This window comes from Populus nigra, chromosome 9 (genome assembly GCF_951802175.1).
Source record: "Populus nigra chromosome 9, ddPopNigr1.1, whole genome shotgun sequence".
Taxonomy (NCBI): Eukaryota; Viridiplantae; Streptophyta; class Magnoliopsida; order Malpighiales; family Salicaceae; genus Populus; species Populus nigra.
In genome coordinates this window covers 1,409,252-1,427,328 of record NC_084860.1, presented here as the reverse complement: position 1 = coordinate 1,427,328, position 18,077 = coordinate 1,409,252, and the positions used below count along the sequence as shown (strand labels likewise).

Genomic DNA, 18,077 nt, shown 5'->3' with positions numbered 1-18,077 from the left:
AATAGAAATGGTATAATTTTTTTTATTTACATGAGTCATTTTTTTTTTAATATTTCTAACTATTGTAAAAAGTTTATATAAAAAATATTTTTTAATTCTTGTAACTTTTGAGACAAAGCTAATTCTAAACGTCACATTCAGTAAACTCATAAACTCAGTTAAATTTTATCAATTTTGTACTGTTCAAATTTAATTTTTATAATTTATGGGTTTTTAATTTGATTTTACAATATATATTAAAAATTAATATATGATTTTGACAACAGTAAACAGCTGGGCTTCAAGCGTGCTTCAATCGGTTACTTGGTAATTATTGATGCTAAAAAAAAAAAAAAATAACCCAGCCCAACACCCCATGTGACGGTCATCACCTCGCCTGGACTTGCCAGGCGAGGTTTAGCTCACCCATGCATGGGCGAGCTATTGTCCAGCTCGTCAAAAGGCGAGCTGAAAAGTCACCTTGCTCAGGCGAGGTTGCCCCGGACCCTGGCTCCACCCAGGTCACTCATCCATACATTTTTCTCCACCTTAATTTCTTTTTTTCATTTTATTAATGTGTGCGCGCGGAACAATAATTTTTAAGTATGCCAGCTCACCACCACTACCTACGTGCTAAGTGCCACGTGCATCGCACCACGTACATGGTACATGTCACCATCACCGAGACAACATAACCCACACCAATGTGCTAGTGCTACACCATCCACTACGTGTAATTGACGGACCATTTTTCTTTCCGCTTCTTTAAAAGGAACTTCAATCCAATTACGTTAAGTGACTGGACACTGGACTACACTGGCACAAAAGGCTCTCTTCATCTTTTCTGATTATTTGTGTAAAGTTTTGGATCCACAGGCCCAAACCTCATCAACCAAGCAAATTTTACTGTGTAAAGTTTTCTCAGAACTTCATAGTAATAAAATCTAGAGTAAGTTTATGGTGACAATTAATTGTTGAGTTGATTCATGAGAAATAAGTATAAAAAACATTGAGTACACTACTAAGAAATTGTTTGATATTATAATTCTGAGTGTTTTTTATGCATACATACCCCTAGCAAGGACCACTGAGCTGCAATTAAACACATATTAAGATATCTAGAAGATGCAACTTCTTCTCGTTTGCACATTACCCGTCCTTTGTCACTTCATGGTTATAACCAACGAAGCTCAAATTTCCCTCCAAATTAGGCTTAAAGTTGCTATTTATTCAGTTTTGTTATTTTTCTAATTAATTTTAAAGTTTTTAGCATAATATTCAGAAAAATGCGTGGATTGTAATGGCCGCATATTATCAATTCACCAGCGATCGAAGGATGGCCGGTCCATCCTCCGCCAGCGATCGAAGGATGGCCTGTCCATCCTCGGCGCTGCTATCATAGGGCAACACTTTGGTAATAATTATTCCTCTCTTTATATAATTCTCAATTTTAAAAAGTGTACACACATATATAAGACATTGTATAATTTTTCTATTCCTAATTTCATGAATGCAGAAACAGCTTTACTGTTGCTAGAACTGGATGAATCGCTCCACAGCTTGAAGGACAATAAGGACAGAACGGCTCTGCAACTTCTAGCCGAAATGCCAACTGGTTTTGAGAGTGGATTTCCCATGGGCATATTTGAAAGACTCATCTACAGTTGTATGCCTGCACCAACCACTTTATTAGGCCTTGCAATATTGCCTGCATGCATATTTCTTGATCGACTACCATGGACATATACAAATACATGTGTGTGTCTACACACACACACACACACACACACACACACACACACACAAGGGTGAAAGCATGCTAAGGGCTAGGGTGAGCTTTAGTTCAGGTCAAGATTTTATCAATATTTTTTACTAGTTTTATATTAAAAAAATTCATAATTTTTAATTGAATTATTAAAAATTCTGAAAATTTATATGGAGCCTTGTAATATAATATTTTAATTTGAATTAAAATTTTAGAATTTTTAGAGAAATTTATAAATGTCAAAGAAGCGAGATCACTGTTGCAATGTTGCAGAGACCATGGTGTCAATTTCTTTGATAACGCAGAGGCTTATGCTAATGGAAGAGCCGAAGAAATCATGGGTCAAGCAATCTGTGTTTAGTAAGATCTTTTTGTGAAGTCAGCCACCACCAGCCACCAAGATTGAATTAGAGAATGTGAAACCAGCCACCTAAGGAGTCAACAATGGTGGGAGTCAACAATGGTGGTGAAGCCATCCTTCCTTAGTCATAAATTGTAGGCACCAAACTTGTGCCACTTGCCTTGCCCCTTGTATTTACATGGATGCTTGCCTATAAATAGACAATGCATCCAAGCATTGTAAACACACCACAAGAGAGAAACAAGAGAGGAAGAGAAGAGTGAGAGAGGGAAAGAAATCCCACAAAATTGTGAGGTATTTGTGAGAGAGTAAGTGAGGTGTTTTCTCCTATTAATAGAGAGATTTCAGTTGTTCTCCTATTAGTAGAGAGAGGTTGTAATTCCCACATTACTTAGTAAAATCCTTCTATACTTGCCTGTGGACGTAGCCAAATTGGGTGAACCACGTAAATTCTTGTGTGTCTGATTTCTCGTTTTATCCTATTCTTTGCCTTTTATCTTGTCGGGTTTGCATGCCAGTATCCTAACAGTGGTATCAGAGCCTGGTTGGTGTTGTTAATACACAAAAGTTATTCGTGTATACGGTACTATTCACGTCTACGACACTATTCATCCATACGGTACTGTTCACATACGCTACTGTTGGCGTATATAGAAAGTCAGTGCGGTGATTAAATACAGTCTAGGAAGTTCTGTCTAAGGAGATTGGGTTTTAAGCGGGACCGTTTGTGACCCCTCCAATCTTTCCTGGGAACTTACTTAGTGAAGTATTATTCACACGATACTATTTCTAAATACGTTACAGATCTGTGAAACGGTGATAGCTGAATAGATCTCGGTGAATACAATGGCAGCAAAGTACGAGATTGAAAGGTTCAATGGGAGCAATTTCTCACTCTGGAAAATGAGAATCAAGGCAATCTTAAGGAAAGACAATTGCTTGGCAGCAATTGGGGATCGACCCGCGGAGATCACTGATAATGCAAAATGGAATGAGATGGATGGCAATGCTATTGCTAACATACATTTAGCATTAGCCGATGAAGTATTATCAAGTGTGGCGGAAAAGAAAACAGCTAAGGAGATATGGGAGACTCTAACAAAGCTATATGAGTCCAAGTCTTTGCACAATAAGATTTTCTTAAAGCGGAGACTTTATACCCTTCGAATGGCAGAAACCACGGCGGTGACTGACCACATCAACACAATAAGAACTCTATTTTCACAACTCACTATGTTGGGTCAACAAATAGAGGAAAGTGAACGTGCAGAGCTTCTACTTCAAAGTCTTCCAGATTCGTATGATCAGCTTATTATCAACTTGACCAATAATATCCTCACAGACTATTTAGTCTTTGATGATGTTGCAGCCGCCATCTTGGAAGAAGAAAATAGGCGCAAAAATAAAGGAGACAGAAATAGTTCAAACCAAGCAGAGGCATTGTTGGTGTCAAGAGGGAGATCAACGGAGCGTGGCTCTAGTGGGAGTCAAAGGCACGGGAGGTCCAAATCAAGAAGTAAGAAGACTGTGAAATGCTACAACTGTGGCAGAAAAGGGCACTTCAAAAAGGATTGTTGGTTTAAAAAGGGTATAGAGAACACTGCAGAGTCATCAAAACCTCAAGGATGTGTTGCGAGCACCTCAGAAGATGGGGAGGTTTTATATAGTGAAGCAGCGACAATCTCTACAGATAGAGAAGAGCTTACTGAGGTCTGGCTAATGGATTCAGGAGCAACATGGCATATGACTCCTAATCGAGATTGGTTCCAAACATATGAACCCATCTCTGGAGGCAAAGTGTTCATGGGTGATAATCATGCTGTAGAGATTGCTGGCATTGGCACCATCAAATTGAAGATGTATGATGGCTTAATTCGCACTATTTCAGGAGTGCGACATGTGAAAGACTTAAAGAAGAATCTTTTGTCCGTGGGACAATTTGATAGTCTTGGCTGTAAGATCCGAACAGACAATGGAATAATGAAAATTGTCAAAGGAGCGCTGGTGGTTTTAAAGGCGAGAAAGACAGTTGCAAACATGTTTGTATTAATGGGAGAAACACATCATGGGGCAGAAGCGTCAATTGCATCAGCTAGTCCTGTAGAAGAGAAGACGATGATGTGGCATCAAAAACTAGGCCACATGTCAGAGAAAGGTTTGAAAGTTCTCTCTGATCAGAAGTTACTCCCTGGGCTTACAAAGGTTACTTTACCCTTTTGTGAGCATTGTGTTACAAGCAAACAGCACAGGTTGAAGTTTGGCACATCAACAACTAAGAGCAAATGCATCTTAGACCTGATTCACTCTGATGTTTGGCAAGCACCGGTTGTATCCTTGGGAGGAGCAAGATACGTTGTATCATTCATAGATGACTTCTCCAGGAGATGTTGGGTGTATCCAATTAGAAGAAAGACAGATGTGTTCGCAGTCTTTAAAATTTTCAAAGCGCGGGTGGAACTTGAATCTGAAAAGAAGATCAAGTGTTTGAGTACTGATAATAGAGGAGAATATACCAGTGATGAATTTGATAACTTCTGTCAACATGAAGGTATCAAAAGGCAGTTCACAACGGCATACACTCCACAGCAAAATGGAGTGGCAGAGCGGATGAACAGAACTCTATTAGAAAGAACAAGAGCAATGTTGAAGGCTGCAGGTCTAGGAAAGTCATTCTGGGCAGAAGCAGTCAATACCGCCTGTTATGTGATAAATCGATCTCCATCAACTGCAATTGAGCTGAAGACACCGATGGAGATGTGGACTGGAAAGCCAACTGATTATTCTCGATTGTATATATTTGGAAGTCCTGTGTACGTGATGTACAATACTCAAGAAGTCAGCAAGCTGGATTCAAAATCCAGAAAATGTATATTTTTGGGATATGCTGATGGAGTGAAGGGGTATCGCTTGTGGGATCCCACTGCCCACAAGGTAGTCATCAGCAGAGATGTTATATTTGCAGAAGATAAAATGCAAATGGAAGAAAATAATAGCATTTTAAAGGAGACTACAGAAGTCCAGATGGAAAATACTCAGAATCGTACTTCTTCTGAAGCTGCACCAGAGCATGAAGAGCAAGAACAAATAGAGTCTGAAACTCCTGAAGTTCGGCGGTCGACTCGTGAAAGAAGACCACCGGCTTGGCACTCAGAATATGTTACTGAGAGCAATATTGCATACTGTCTTCTAACAGAGGATGGAGAGCCATCAACTTTCCATGAGGCTATCAAAAGCACAGATGTATCTATGTGGATGACAGCAATGCAAGAGGAGATTGAAGCTTTGCACAAGAATAACACTTGGGATCTTGTTCCGCTACCACAAGGAAGAAATGCCATTGGCAACAAATGGGTTTACAAGATAAAGCGTGATGGCAATGATCAAGTGGAGCGGTATCGTGCAAGATTGGTGGTGAAAGGGTATGCTCAGAAAGAAGGGATAGACTTCAATGAGATATTTTCTCCGGTGGTACGACTTACTACAATCAGAGTAGTCTTGGCGATGTGTGCTATATTTGATCTTCACTTAGAGCAGTTAGATGTGAAAACTGCATTTCTTCATGGAGAACTTGAAGAAGAAATTTATATGCTCCAACCAGAGGGTTTTGCTGAAACAGGCAAAGAGAACTTGGTTTGCAGGTTGAACAAATCTCTATACGGTCTCAAACAGGCGCCGAGGTGTTGGTACAAGAGATTTGATTCCTTCATAATTAGCCTTGGGTACAACAGACTCAGTTCAGACCATTGTACGTATTACAAGAGGTTTGAAGAAGATGATGTTTTCATCATTTTGTTGTTGTACGTGGATGACATGTTGGTAATAGGCCCCAACAAAGATCGAGTCCAAGAATTGAAGGCACAGTTGGCTAGGGAGTTTGATATGAAGGACTTGGGACCAGCAAACAAGATTCTAGGGATGCAAATTCACCGAGATAGAAGTAAGAGGAAGATTTGGCTTTCTCAGAAGAATTATTTGAAGAAGATCTTGCGACGCTTCAACATGCAAGATTGTAAGCCAATTTCCACCCCACTTCCTGTTAACTTCAAATTATCCTCAAGTATGTCTCCTAGCAATGAAGCAGAGAGGATGGAGATGTCTCGAGTACCGTATGCATCAGCAGTGGGAAGTTTAATGTTTGCCATGATATGTACAAGACCAGACATTGCACAAGCAGTGGGAGCAGTTAGTCGATACATGGCAAATCCTAGTAGAGAGCATTGGAATACTATTAAGAGGATCTTGAGATACATCAAGGGTACCTCAGATGCTGCCTTATGTTATGGAGGATCAGAATTTACTGTCAAGGGTTATGTTGATTCAGATTTTGCTGGCGACCTTGAGAAAAGAAAATCCACGACAGGCTATGTGTTCATAATTGCAGGAGGAGCTGTGAGCTGGGTCTCTAAACTTCAGACTGTTGTAGCGTTATCCACAACAGAAGCTGAGTACATGGCAGCTACACAAGCTTGTAAAGAAGCAATATGGATAAAGAAACTTATGGAGGAGCTCGGGCACAAACAAAAGAACATTCTTTAGTATTGTGATAGTCAGAGTGCCTTGCATATTGCAAGGAATCTAGCGTTTCATTCAAGAACAAAACACATAGATGTTCAGTATCACTTTGTTCGCGAAGTGGTGGAAGATGGAAGTGTAGATTTTCAAAAGGTTCACACAAAGGAAAACCCAGCAGATGCTTTGACCAAACCAGTCAACACTGACAAGTATATATGGTACAGATCCTCTTATGGCCTAACAGAAACGTAAGCAGCATGAAAATGGCAAGTATAGAAAGGATAGAAGAATCACAGAAGATCATGTGTGAAGACTTGATTAAATCATCAAAGTCTTCAAGTGGGAGAATGTGAAGTCAGCCACCACCAGCCACCAAGATTGAATTAGAGAATGTGAAACCAGCCACCTAAGGAGTCAACAATGGTGGGAGTCAACAATGGTGGTGAAGCCATCCTTCCTTAGTCATAAATTGTAGGCACCAAACTTGTGCCACTTGCCTTGCCCCTTGTATTTACATGGATGCTTGCCTATAAATAGACAATGCATCCAAGCATTGTAAACACACCACAAGAGAGAAACAAGAGAGGAAGAGAAGAGTGAGAGAGGGAAAGAAATCCCACAAAATTGTGAGGTATTTGTGAGAGAGTAAGTGAGGTGTTTTCTCCTATTAATAGAGAGATTTCAGTTGTTCTCCTATTAGTAGAGAGAGGTTGTAATTCCCACATTACTTAGTAAAATCCTTCTATACTTGCCCGTGGACGTAGCCAAATTGGGTGAACCACGTAAATTCTTGTGTGTCTGATTTCTCGTTTTATCCTATTCTTTGCCTTTTATCTTGTCGGGTTTGCATGCCAGTATCCTAACACTTTTGGGGAGGTCCTGGTCCTAATGATAAAGGCTTGTCTAGGAAACATATTCTTGAGGGTACTAAGCTAGGTTTCTCTTAAGAGATTGGATATGGACTATGTTGATGTCATCTCTTGTCATCGCCCACTCCTATTGAAGAGACAGTGAGGGCAATGAATCACGTGATTGATAAAGGGTGGGCATTTTACTGGGGGACTAGTGAATGGTGAGCTCAACAAATCACTGAAGCTTGGGGCGTTGCGGAGAAGTCGGACTTTGTGGGACAATTGGTGGTGGAGTAGGGTACCCACGCGCCGCCATTATTTCAGCACATTCAGAAGTTTTGAGCATTGTTCCTTGGTTTTCAACAATTTTTCTAGATTAATTTATGAATTTCAGAAGGTGTATTTTATAAATTATAAATGTTTAATGTGTGCGTGTTTGAATTAGAATTAGAATTTTTTGTGTTTTGTGGTGGTGACCTACCTTCTGTAAAGATAGCAGAATTACATAAAAGTAAAGCAGAAAAATAAAGAGAGAAAAAATTTCTGATAAGTGAAGAGAGAAAAATTATTTTCTTTTGTTAATGAATTCTTTCACATTGTTGCATACCTTTATATCAAGCTAACGTGAACAGACTTCTAACCTCAATGCTAACAAACTCTCTTAACTGTATAACAATACTAACAACATTTTAACCGCTTGATCCTCTAATCTCTTGACATGTGGCAAAACTAGATCCTTTGATAAAGTGTGCAGTCATGATTTCTTGTTTCAGCGTGATTTGCTTTAACTTCATGCATTTATTTGGCAATGTAGCCAGGTTGTATCGCGATAACTACATCAATAAAATATATTCAAGTTTTGACGGAATAAATAAAATTCTCATGTGACAAGTTTCAATAGATTTTTTAATTAAGAGCAATTATCCTTCGAGAGTCACTAATCAAGATTTTGTTTGAAATTTATTCAAATAACATAGTTAATAATTGGTAAATGTAAAGTCAAATTAAAAGTGAGTCTATTTATTTTTAGAGTTAAAACTTTGATGTGATTTAATCTCGAGCATATACTTTTTAATATAAATATTAACTTAATTTAAATAAGTTATGAATAAATGAGAAATTAATCATCATGAATTCTAAATTGATATGTTTTGATAAAATCAAAACCGTTTAAAGAATATTATCTCACATTATAATAGATAGCGGAAAAGATAAGACTGAGTTCAAAAACAATCATGTTTCTAAAAGAAAAAAAATTTAAGTAAAGTGAATTTTGAGCTTAAATTTTTGCATGCGTTGACAAGCTTTTCTTGTATTTTTTCCGGAGAACTTGAATATATTTTTCAACTCAAACTCAAAAACATTTGTTTAATGATCATAGTATTATAAGAAGTACAAATATAACAGAATGAATGTAACTGTACTGTAGATAAACATTGAGAAAATGCATGCAGAGCACAGCCTCAATCTTAATCTACAATCCTCTATTCACGTATTGTTTGAAGTCTGTGGCTTCATCAGAATGATGTAATCTTTAATGATGCCACTCCAAATCTTCAGGGTTGCTTCTACTTGATTCTTCACAGGCTTTCCTTATGGTTGAAGATTGATAGAAACACCTTTTCTTACACCGGAATGAATCTAGGGATCAGCTCTGATGGGATCAAATTCTGGAATAACAGAATAACTCACAGCTGACTTTTACCATTTTTTCCTTTGTTTGGTCTCTTTTCCCTTTCTTTCGTTGCAGCAGCCGTTCTTTTATGGCTTCTTTTGTTCTTCTTTCTGTCGTTGTCTTTTTCCGACTTCTTTGGCTATCTTCCCAAAAATTAATAAAATCTCGACTATTATCTAAAAAAAAACCGGGAGGATATACTATAATAGCTAGTGCCAGCAAGTTGATCGTGAACTAGCAAAAGAAAAAACACAGTCGAGATTTTATTGACTTTTGGCTAATAAGAGGATAGATGACTGGAGGCAGTTGCCCTTAATGTTCCAGCCGGCTAAAATATACATATACTGACACGTAAAAACAATGTTACAATGAGTTTATCTGAATACATTTGGACTAATGTGTATTAATTTGGACATAACTTAACACATGAGAGAACTAAGGCAGCCGTCATTCTATTATAGTGGGCTGAATGGACCTGCCGTTGTTAGCCTCTCCAATATGTCTCTTTTACAAGGACAAGGACAAGGACTTGACAAATAGTTGATGCTCTCCAACATTTAACTTTTACAAAGACGTTTTATTCTATATATATAGAAGAATCAACATAACTTTATTTTATTCTTATAAAAGTAATAAATAAGAATTCATCTTTATTATATATTCTTATAATAGTTTCATTTTATATATTCTAAAAGAATCAACTCAACCCAAAAGTTTAAGCTATTAAATTAAATATTAAATATTAAGATATTATTTATATTATTCTCTAATATACCCTCTCAAGTGAAGACCTGTGGGCTTGAAACTTGCACAGACCTACATTACCTTGTACTTGATTTTTATCAAATAAATAAGGATGGTGAGATTCAAACTCATAACCACTTGGTTATCAAAACTTTGATATCATGTCAAAGAACCAATTCAACCTAAAAACTTAAACTGTTAGGTGAGGTAGTAAAATATAATTTATATTATTCTCTAACATATACTAAGATATAATTTATATTATTCTCTAACATATATTAAACAAGCAAAACACATATACTAATTTACATTTATTTTTTAACGAGGAATAGTTCTTTAAAAGATTGTATATATAGGGTTCTCAAACGGCTTAATTATGAAAAACTGCAAGCTAAGTTGTTTCTTTGTAGTCATCTCTCAGAAAACAAGTTTTCTTGTTGACATTGATTTTACCAAGAGCTAGCTATTGCAGCATTCCAATCATTTCCATTACTAAAAGGTATGTAAGAGCATGATATACTTACAGTTATCTTTGAGTGTTTTCTTCCGAATCTTGTTTCCCATTATATTAATGATCGGTATTATGAGTAAATATATACAAACCTGCTTAGGATTTCACGTAACAGTTTAATTAGCTTTGAGTTGAGATTGCTCATTAACAATAGTTACTTGCATAATTTCAGGTAGAGAGCAATTATGGGTTCTGAGGCAATACTGAAGGCACCCTATAGAGCAGCCATGAAAGGAAAATGGGATCTCATGATTGACTACTATCAGAAACATTCCAAATATTTGCACTCTCCACTTACGGCCTCTAAGGAGACTGCACTTCATATAGCTGTGTGCAGCAAACAAGAGCAACCACTTAAAGATTTACTTGAAATCATGACGAAAAGCGAATTGCCTTTAACTGAGACAGAATTTCTCAAGAAAACAAACCAATTTGGAAATACGGTTCTTCACGAAGCAACCATCTATGGCAATAATAAGGCTGTAAAACTCTTGGTAGACCGTTGTCCCGAGCTGCTTTCGGTTCCAAATGAGTTCGGTGAAACCCCATTGTTTACAGCTGCCGGATTTGCAGAGACAGAAATAGTGAAGTTTTTAATCAGATCCAAACCAGGACAATGCGTGGATGATGATGCCCTCCTATTACCAATTCACCGCCAGAGAACGGTAGATAACCTGTCCATCCTTAGCGCTGCTATCATAGGGCAAAACTTTGGTAACAATTTCTCTCTATATTGAATTTTCAAATTTAAAACTATGCATATATAAGATATTGTATAATTTTTGTCTTCCTAATTTCATGAATGCAGAAACAGCTTTACTGTTGCTAGAACTGGATAAATCGCTCGCCAGCTTGAAGGACAAAAATCAAATATCTACTCTTCAACTTCTAGCCGAAATGCCAGGTGCTTTTGAGAGTGAATTTCCCATGGGCGTATTTGGAAGACTCATCTACTACTGTATGCCTACTCCAACCACATTATTAGACCTTACAATATTGCCTATATATTCTTGTTTGAATACCATGGACATACACATACATATATATATGTATATAATTTGAACTCTAAATTATGTTGCAGGCCTTCCTCTGCTCGTTCACCTAATGTAAATTAGGCTATTATCTTTGTAGCTTTTTTCTTAATAAAACTTTTGATTATTACCAAAAAAAAAAAAGTTGCAGGCCTTCCTGTTCCACGTCACCGCAAGGTAAAATCAAAGGAAAAAAGTGGGAGCCGTGCAGGGAAGGGGGTGGGAGATCTTGAGAGCGGTCTGGGGAGGAACTCAGGAGATCTGGGGAGTGTCTCGAAGAGGAATCAAAGAGGCGGCATACTCAAATATTTAAAGGTCCCTAAAGGTATTGGACACAAATGTGGCTCACTTTTATAGATGCATTTCTTCTTTTAATTATTTTGGTGTTGTTTTATTTCATATATGATAATTGATTTAGCTTATCTCTATTTTTTCACCTTTTTCTATCATTGACTTTTTTTCTGTCATCATTAACATTTCTTTCCATTTCATAAAAATGGCTAGCTCTCATCCATGTTTAATTTCATTCCCTTTCGCATGAGCATGATGTAGGATGTTGGCTAGAAGGAATCTGGAACCAGAAAAAAAAGCGTGTATTTGCTTTGAGATTCGCCAAAAGCCTAGTAGAGAAAGATGACTCATATGAGTTAGAGGGAGAGGAAGGACGAGATGGAAAACAAACCGTTCTGCTCCCATCACAAATCATAACAGGAGACCAAAATAAAGAAGAAGAAGGGCAAACTTCTAAAATCACTAGCGAAGCAAAAGAAATAGAAAAAGACCAATGTCCAACAGCACACACTTCTTTAATAAAGTCATCATTAACTATTAAGGTGGAGAGCCCATTGTTTACTGCAACTAGAAGGGGAATAGAAAAGATTGTAGAGATGATAATAAAACTACATCCTCATGCTATTGAGAAGCTCAATAAGGAGGGTCAGAGCATTTTGGATATGGCCGTCATGTATCGCCAGAAAAAGATCTTCGATTTTCTGAAGCAACAGAAAATACAATTGGCTAGAATGCGTCGAGTTGTTGATAGTAAGGGCAACACATTGTTGCATCATGTTGCAGAGAAGGGGAAAAACAGTGGAGTAACCAAGCCTGGGCTGATAAGAGAATTTTTACCATGAATATTTTCTACTATTCATGCTTGATTTTAAAATATTTTTGATGTATTGCACAAGATAATTAGAATTTTGAATTTTTTTTAAACTATTGATCTTCTAGAAAATTAATGTGTTTTCAAATACTAAATTACTGAGTAGGCATAATCCAGCAGTAAAATCAAACATTGATTTATTGTGTGCTGCAAAGGAAGCTATACAACTCAGTTTCAGATGTTTGTCACCATTTTCAAATATAAAGTCTACAAAACATTGATATTTGAGAGAGATTAATGTTTAAATTAGAAAAATCTGATTATCAACATTAGGAGTAATTAATTCAATTGAGAAAATTCACATAAGAATAGTTACGGTAAGTCAAAAATCCTAGAACCAGTACAATTGAATTCATTAATATTTAATCAATTGGTTGTTTGTTTTTAATCATTAATTTTTGTTTCATAAACTATCTCATTGGATTCCTCAAATAGATCATAATTTAAAAGATTTTGATAATTAGTAGTAATTTTTATAAATCCTCGTGGGACGATACTCTACTCATCATTTTATTACTTGTTACAATTCGTGCACTTGCAAAATTAAGCAACAAGTTTTTGACACTGTTGCCGGGAATTTTAGATAAAATTACTAATAATATTAATATAAATTAAATTTGATGTAATTTGATTGCTTTTGGCTTTCAGCTTTTTAGGTGTGTTGTCTAGTGCATGAGAAGCAATAACAACCAGCTGTTGCTGCCTTATAATCCTAAGATTGAGAGAACTACAAGAGGATTAAAAAAGAAAACGCCAGAAACTCAAAATAGTTCATACATCATGCTAGACAATGAAAATCCTGAGCAAGATACACAGACATTTAATATACTAGGGAATTTGGGGCTATGAAGGTGTGCTTTTAGCATGAAACAAAATATAGGAATATGAATAATAATAAAATAGATCAAATATTCAAATCTATCTCTTGGATTGCTACCTAAAAACGAAAGCTGGACCTATAAAAACCATCTAAAAACTATATATTTAGCCCGACAGGGAATACATATGGTAGTTGGAGGCTCCATCGATATTCCTTTTAATTATTTAAAAAACGACTATTCAACCGTTGAAATTAGGAACCATAAAAAACAATAGATAAATATCCAAGTCTTATTCATGGATTGCTACTCGACAACCACCGAAGCAAAAGCAAGACCTATAAAAATCACCTAAAAGCAATTTATTTTGTCGAATGGGGAGCAGAGGTGGTGCCCCGAGGCCCCATCAATGGCCCACTACTGATAAAACTAAAAAGATTTGTTTGGGCTGGGATGTGGCTCGTATGGGTCTGGGCACACCAACTTGTTTTCCGGACGGATCGGAGCGGCTCACTGATGGGCCGGGACAAATTGGCATTCCTAAGGGCTAAGATTGTGATTCCGTATGACGTGTCATTCAAGAGTAATCTGTTTGGTGGTGTATTTTATATTAACTATAATTTTAAAAATACTTATTTAATAAAAAAATCATCTAAATCTTAAATTTCGTGATATTTATGAGGTTGTGCTCTCTTCAATCATTAGTTTTATGTTAAAGAATAATATAAATTATATTTTAAGATCCCACCTAAAAGTTTAAGCTACTGTATTTGGATGATTTTTTGACATGGTATTAGATCCTTGATCATCAAGCGATCACGATAATTTCACTATTTCTATACATTTGATAAAAATTAAACACAAAATAATATGGGTTTGTATAAGTTTTAAGTCTAAAAATCTTTTATTTGAGGGGATGTGTTACGGAATAATATAAATCAGATCTTAAAACCTCACCTAACAATTTAAATTATTGGGTTGGGATAATTCTTTATCATAAATCAATGTCTTATATATAATGTGTAATAGGTTGGGATTTAACTTAATGAAGTTAGGACTAAAATGTTGCTTCAATCGGTCGCTTGTAGTAAAATTGGGTGTAAGTTTATGGTTATTATTATTAATGGATATCTCTCTTTGATTTTCTCAATCACCTACAAGTTCGTTTTCTCAATCAGCTTGAGGGGACTATTTATTGTATTCCACGGCACTACTAGGTATTAGAAGGATCTTGATACAATAGATTTTGATCAATATTTAGATTATATGGGTCACATAGTATATATAGACAAGTCCAAAACTAAAACGAGATAAGGTCGCCAAATAACGTATCAGACGAAAATATCCATAGCATTTGATTTAATTATTTAATATGTCTTAATTTTTTTTAGCAGATTCTGTATGATGTTTTTATAGTGTCAGTCGGGTATAACCACCAAAGCTCAAATTAGCCTTCAAATTAGGATCAAAGTTGCTATTTTATTTAATTTTATTATATTTTTAGTTAATTTTAAAATTTTTAGCATGATATATGGCGTTTATGTTATTTTTTTATTTGAATTAAAATTATAATTATTTTTATTTTAAAAAGACAATTTCAAACCTATCTATTTAAAAGGTTGAAATCTTTATTTTGAAAGCAACCCATTAGAAAAAAATAATTGAATAATAACACTAAGTGCTGATTTATCTTTTGCACCTATTCTCTATGTCTGCATAATTGCATGATGTTGGGTATACAACCAAAGTCCCATATTGGCTAGAAATGGGGAGGATCATGGGTATATAAGGATGGACAAATATCTCCATTGGTATGAGGCCTTTTGGGTATAGCCCAAGAGCAAATCCATGAGGGCTTAGGCCCAAAGTGGACAATATCATACTAATGTGGAGATAAGTGGTGTCCATAGTCCTTACAAGTGGTATCAGAGCCAGGCCCCGGAGTTAGCCATGATGGATGAATCCTCGGAATGCCGAACAGAAGGTGGTGGGTCCCCAATCACGATGTAATCCATGGATCAGCTCTATTGGATAGGCGGTGTGCTCCCTTCATGGACGTGTCCTGATCCCAACACGGTGAAGAGGAGTTGACCTAGAAAGGGCAAACTCTCAAGTCAGGTAGTGCTCTCCGGATGCTTCATGGACGTGTCCTGACCCCAACACGGTGAAGTAGAGAACGAAGAATCCTGGTTGGTTGAGAGTGGACGGATGAATGATCGGTTTAAGGGGAGGCTCGGTGGTCCTTTGTTCGAGGGGAGGATTGTTGGGTATACAACCAAAGTCCCACATTGGCTAGAAATGGGGAGGATCATGGGTATATAAGGATGGACAAATATCTTCATTGGTATGAGGCCTTTTGGGTATAGCCCAAGAGCAAATCCATGAGGGCTTAGGCTCAAAGTGGACAATATCATACCAATGTGGAGATAAGTGGTGTCCATAGTCCTTACACATGACACATGGCTACCAATGATTTATCCCCTGTAAAAACCATTGTTCATAATTATTAAACCTGGACTGTTCCAAGTAAATGAAGCCTTTAAGCTTTTTTAAAATTTTCAAGCCAAGGGAAGAAATATGTAATCTTTTAATTTTAAATGTTGTCTTCAAGTCATATAAATCTTTTGAGTTTACAAAGAGATTGATTTCTTTATGAATCAATTGGTTTCTTCACGGAATAACTTTTGAGTTTGTGAAAATAATAGTAAACACACCCCAATCATGCTAGCAACTAAGATTGAAAAAATGGTAATTAGCTTGCCTCATTTGCATTCTCTTATTTGTCTCATGCTAACCTTGCTTCCTTTGGCTCATAATATATTTTTCTGATTTGGCTTGCAGATCCTTGCATGTTTTGCAATATTTTATGATTTTTTGTTAGGGTTGTTTTACATTTTGTGAAATAACAATAAACTATTCAACTGCATTAATATAATTAATTAGTTTTTAGCAACTTTTGTTGTGTTTTTAGAGATTTCTATAACAATTTATTTACTCTAATTACCGACTCATTAAATGTCCTCAAATTAAAACTGGATATAGGAATTGAGAATTGTTATTCACAAATTCGTGTAATCAAAAGCTTGTTGTTCTCGCTCTGAAAAAAAATAAAATAATAGTGTAAGCAATTTTTTGGCTTGAATATAAATTATTTCTAGCTTCTGCATCCCTAATTTTTTTTCTTTTTTCTTTTTTTCCTCCAAGCTGTAAAGTTTTGATGATTTATGGTAAGTTTTTTGGTTTCCAAAAGTTTTGAGAGTTCTTGCCAAAAGAAATTGACTGAATAATCCATTTATTAGTAACTCATTGACCCTCTTTATCTATATTGACCGTTGAGAATATGCTGGTTATATTTTTTTTATATATTTTACTGCTTATGTTTGTCAAACAATTAAGAATTTGCAGAATGCAGAATGCAGAATGCTAGAGTAATCACAGAATGCATCGAGTAATCGCTTTCGGATCTCTGTAGAATGCTAGAATTACTGTTCTTATAGTAAAATTTTTATGCCTATGACAATAGGGCTATATACCAAGATGGGAACCCGATAAGCTCGTTTATTACAGTAGAAACTTTCTCATTCAGCTATAATAATGGTTAGAATTAGCTTGTTTATTTATTATAATTGATTATCATTAATATAACTTGGAATTTGAATCATATGCGTTCACAGGAAAAAAAAAATAACAGAGCAAATTATAATCACTTTTTAATTAGCTTTGTATTCTTGACAATGATAAACATAACTATCAATCGTGACTTACTAGTTTGGATATTAATATGAATAAATACGGATATTAATCTCAATTTGATATTTTCTTGTTAATTATATTTATGTATATGTTAATGTGATATTTTATGTTAAAACAATCACATTAACATGTGTCTTGATTTTTTATGATCATTTTATTGGTTCAACTACCGGGTCAAATTTTATAACTACACCACTAATAATACATGTTCTTTTCCACGAAAAAAGTTCAAAGACTGGGTTTTAAAAATACACTTAGACTGCAAATATTATTCCCGGCCTGCCTTGTTCAAGTACGTTGTTTCTTCTCTGAAACTTTAATGCTTTTGATGCCATGTTTCTAAGGCGGGGGATTATCTTTTAATAACTTATTTATTTTCATGTTTTAAAGTAATTTTAAAAAAATTTAAATTTTTTTATTTTTTTAATTGAAATTAATATTTTTTTGATATTTTTAAATTATTTAATGTGTTATATTAAAATTAATTTTTAAAAATTAAAAAAATATTATTTTAATATATTTTTAAATAAAAAATTATTTCAAAAAATAACTAATATTACCCTCCGTATCATCTTCGCCTAATAGCGGCGTCTCTGTATCATCTTCGCCTAAAAGCGGGGCGGTGATCATTTCCACTGCACTCTATAGTCTATACTCCAAGCAGAAGGAAATGATGTCGCTAACTCGCTGTGGCTTGTTGGAAATAGATTTCAAGGACAATTTGTCATGAACGTTGTATATTCTATGCTTCTTTAAAGTTGTAGTGTAATCATTGTAACTATGTACGGAAAAGCAAACGGGAACATCACCTATTATAGTGTAATAATTGTAACTATGTACGAGAAAGCAAAATGAGAACAATTAAAGAAGGACTATGCTAAAAGCAAAAGGGGAAACCAGTAATAATTGAATTAA

The 18,077-nt window shown here is 35.7% G+C and overlaps 2 protein-coding genes across 3 annotated transcripts; both read left to right on the top strand.

The window, feature by feature from the left end:
• The first annotated feature begins 407 nt into the window (after window positions 1-407).
• Window positions 408-2,121, top strand: LOC133703594 (uncharacterized). The gene is made up of 5 exons (XM_062128207.1): window positions 408-500; window positions 856-913; window positions 1,262-1,393; window positions 1,496-1,737; window positions 2,050-2,121. Exons 1-5 carry the CDS (start codon window positions 408-410, stop codon window positions 2,119-2,121), a joined length of 597 nt encoding a protein of 198 aa, XP_061984191.1.
• An 8,125-nt stretch (window positions 2,122-10,246) lies between these two features.
• On the top strand, window positions 10,247-12,644 carry LOC133703217 (uncharacterized). Of its 2 annotated transcripts, none has more exons than XM_062127676.1 (5): window positions 10,247-10,386; window positions 10,571-11,112; window positions 11,207-11,356; window positions 11,581-11,754; window positions 11,982-12,644. In XM_062127676.1, exons 2-5 carry the CDS (start codon window positions 10,584-10,586, stop codon window positions 12,560-12,562), a joined length of 1,434 nt encoding a protein of 477 aa, XP_061983660.1. In that variant the 5' UTR covers window positions 10,247-10,386; window positions 10,571-10,583; the 3' UTR covers window positions 12,563-12,644. The 2 variants fall into 2 exon arrangements, with proteins under 2 accessions (XP_061983660.1, XP_061983659.1); XM_062127675.1 differs by having other exon boundaries at window positions 11,575-11,754.
• Window positions 12,645-18,077: the final 5,433 nt, after the last annotated feature.

Coding starts and splice junctions, on each gene's coding strand:
- LOC133703594 (XM_062128207.1), top strand. CDS start 408: ATGCATGGGCGAGCTATTGTCCAGCTCGTCAAAAGGCGAGCTGAAAAG. Junction 1,394..1,495: donor TATCATAGGGCAACACTTTG/GTAATAATTATT, acceptor TCATGAATGCAG/AAACAGCTTTACTGTTGCTA. Junction 1,738..2,049: donor GGACATATACAAATACATGT/GTGTGTCTACAC, acceptor TTGATAACGCAG/AGGCTTATGCTAATGGAAGA.
- LOC133703217 (XM_062127675.1), top strand. CDS start 10,584: ATGGGTTCTGAGGCAATACTGAAGGCACCCTATAGAGCAGCCATGAAA. Junction 11,357..11,574: donor TGGAAGACTCATCTACTACT/GTATGCCTACTC, acceptor AAAAAAAAAAAG/TTGCAGGCCTTCCTGTTCCA. Junction 11,755..11,981: donor ATATTTAAAGGTCCCTAAAG/GTATTGGACACA, acceptor AGCATGATGTAG/GATGTTGGCTAGAAGGAATC.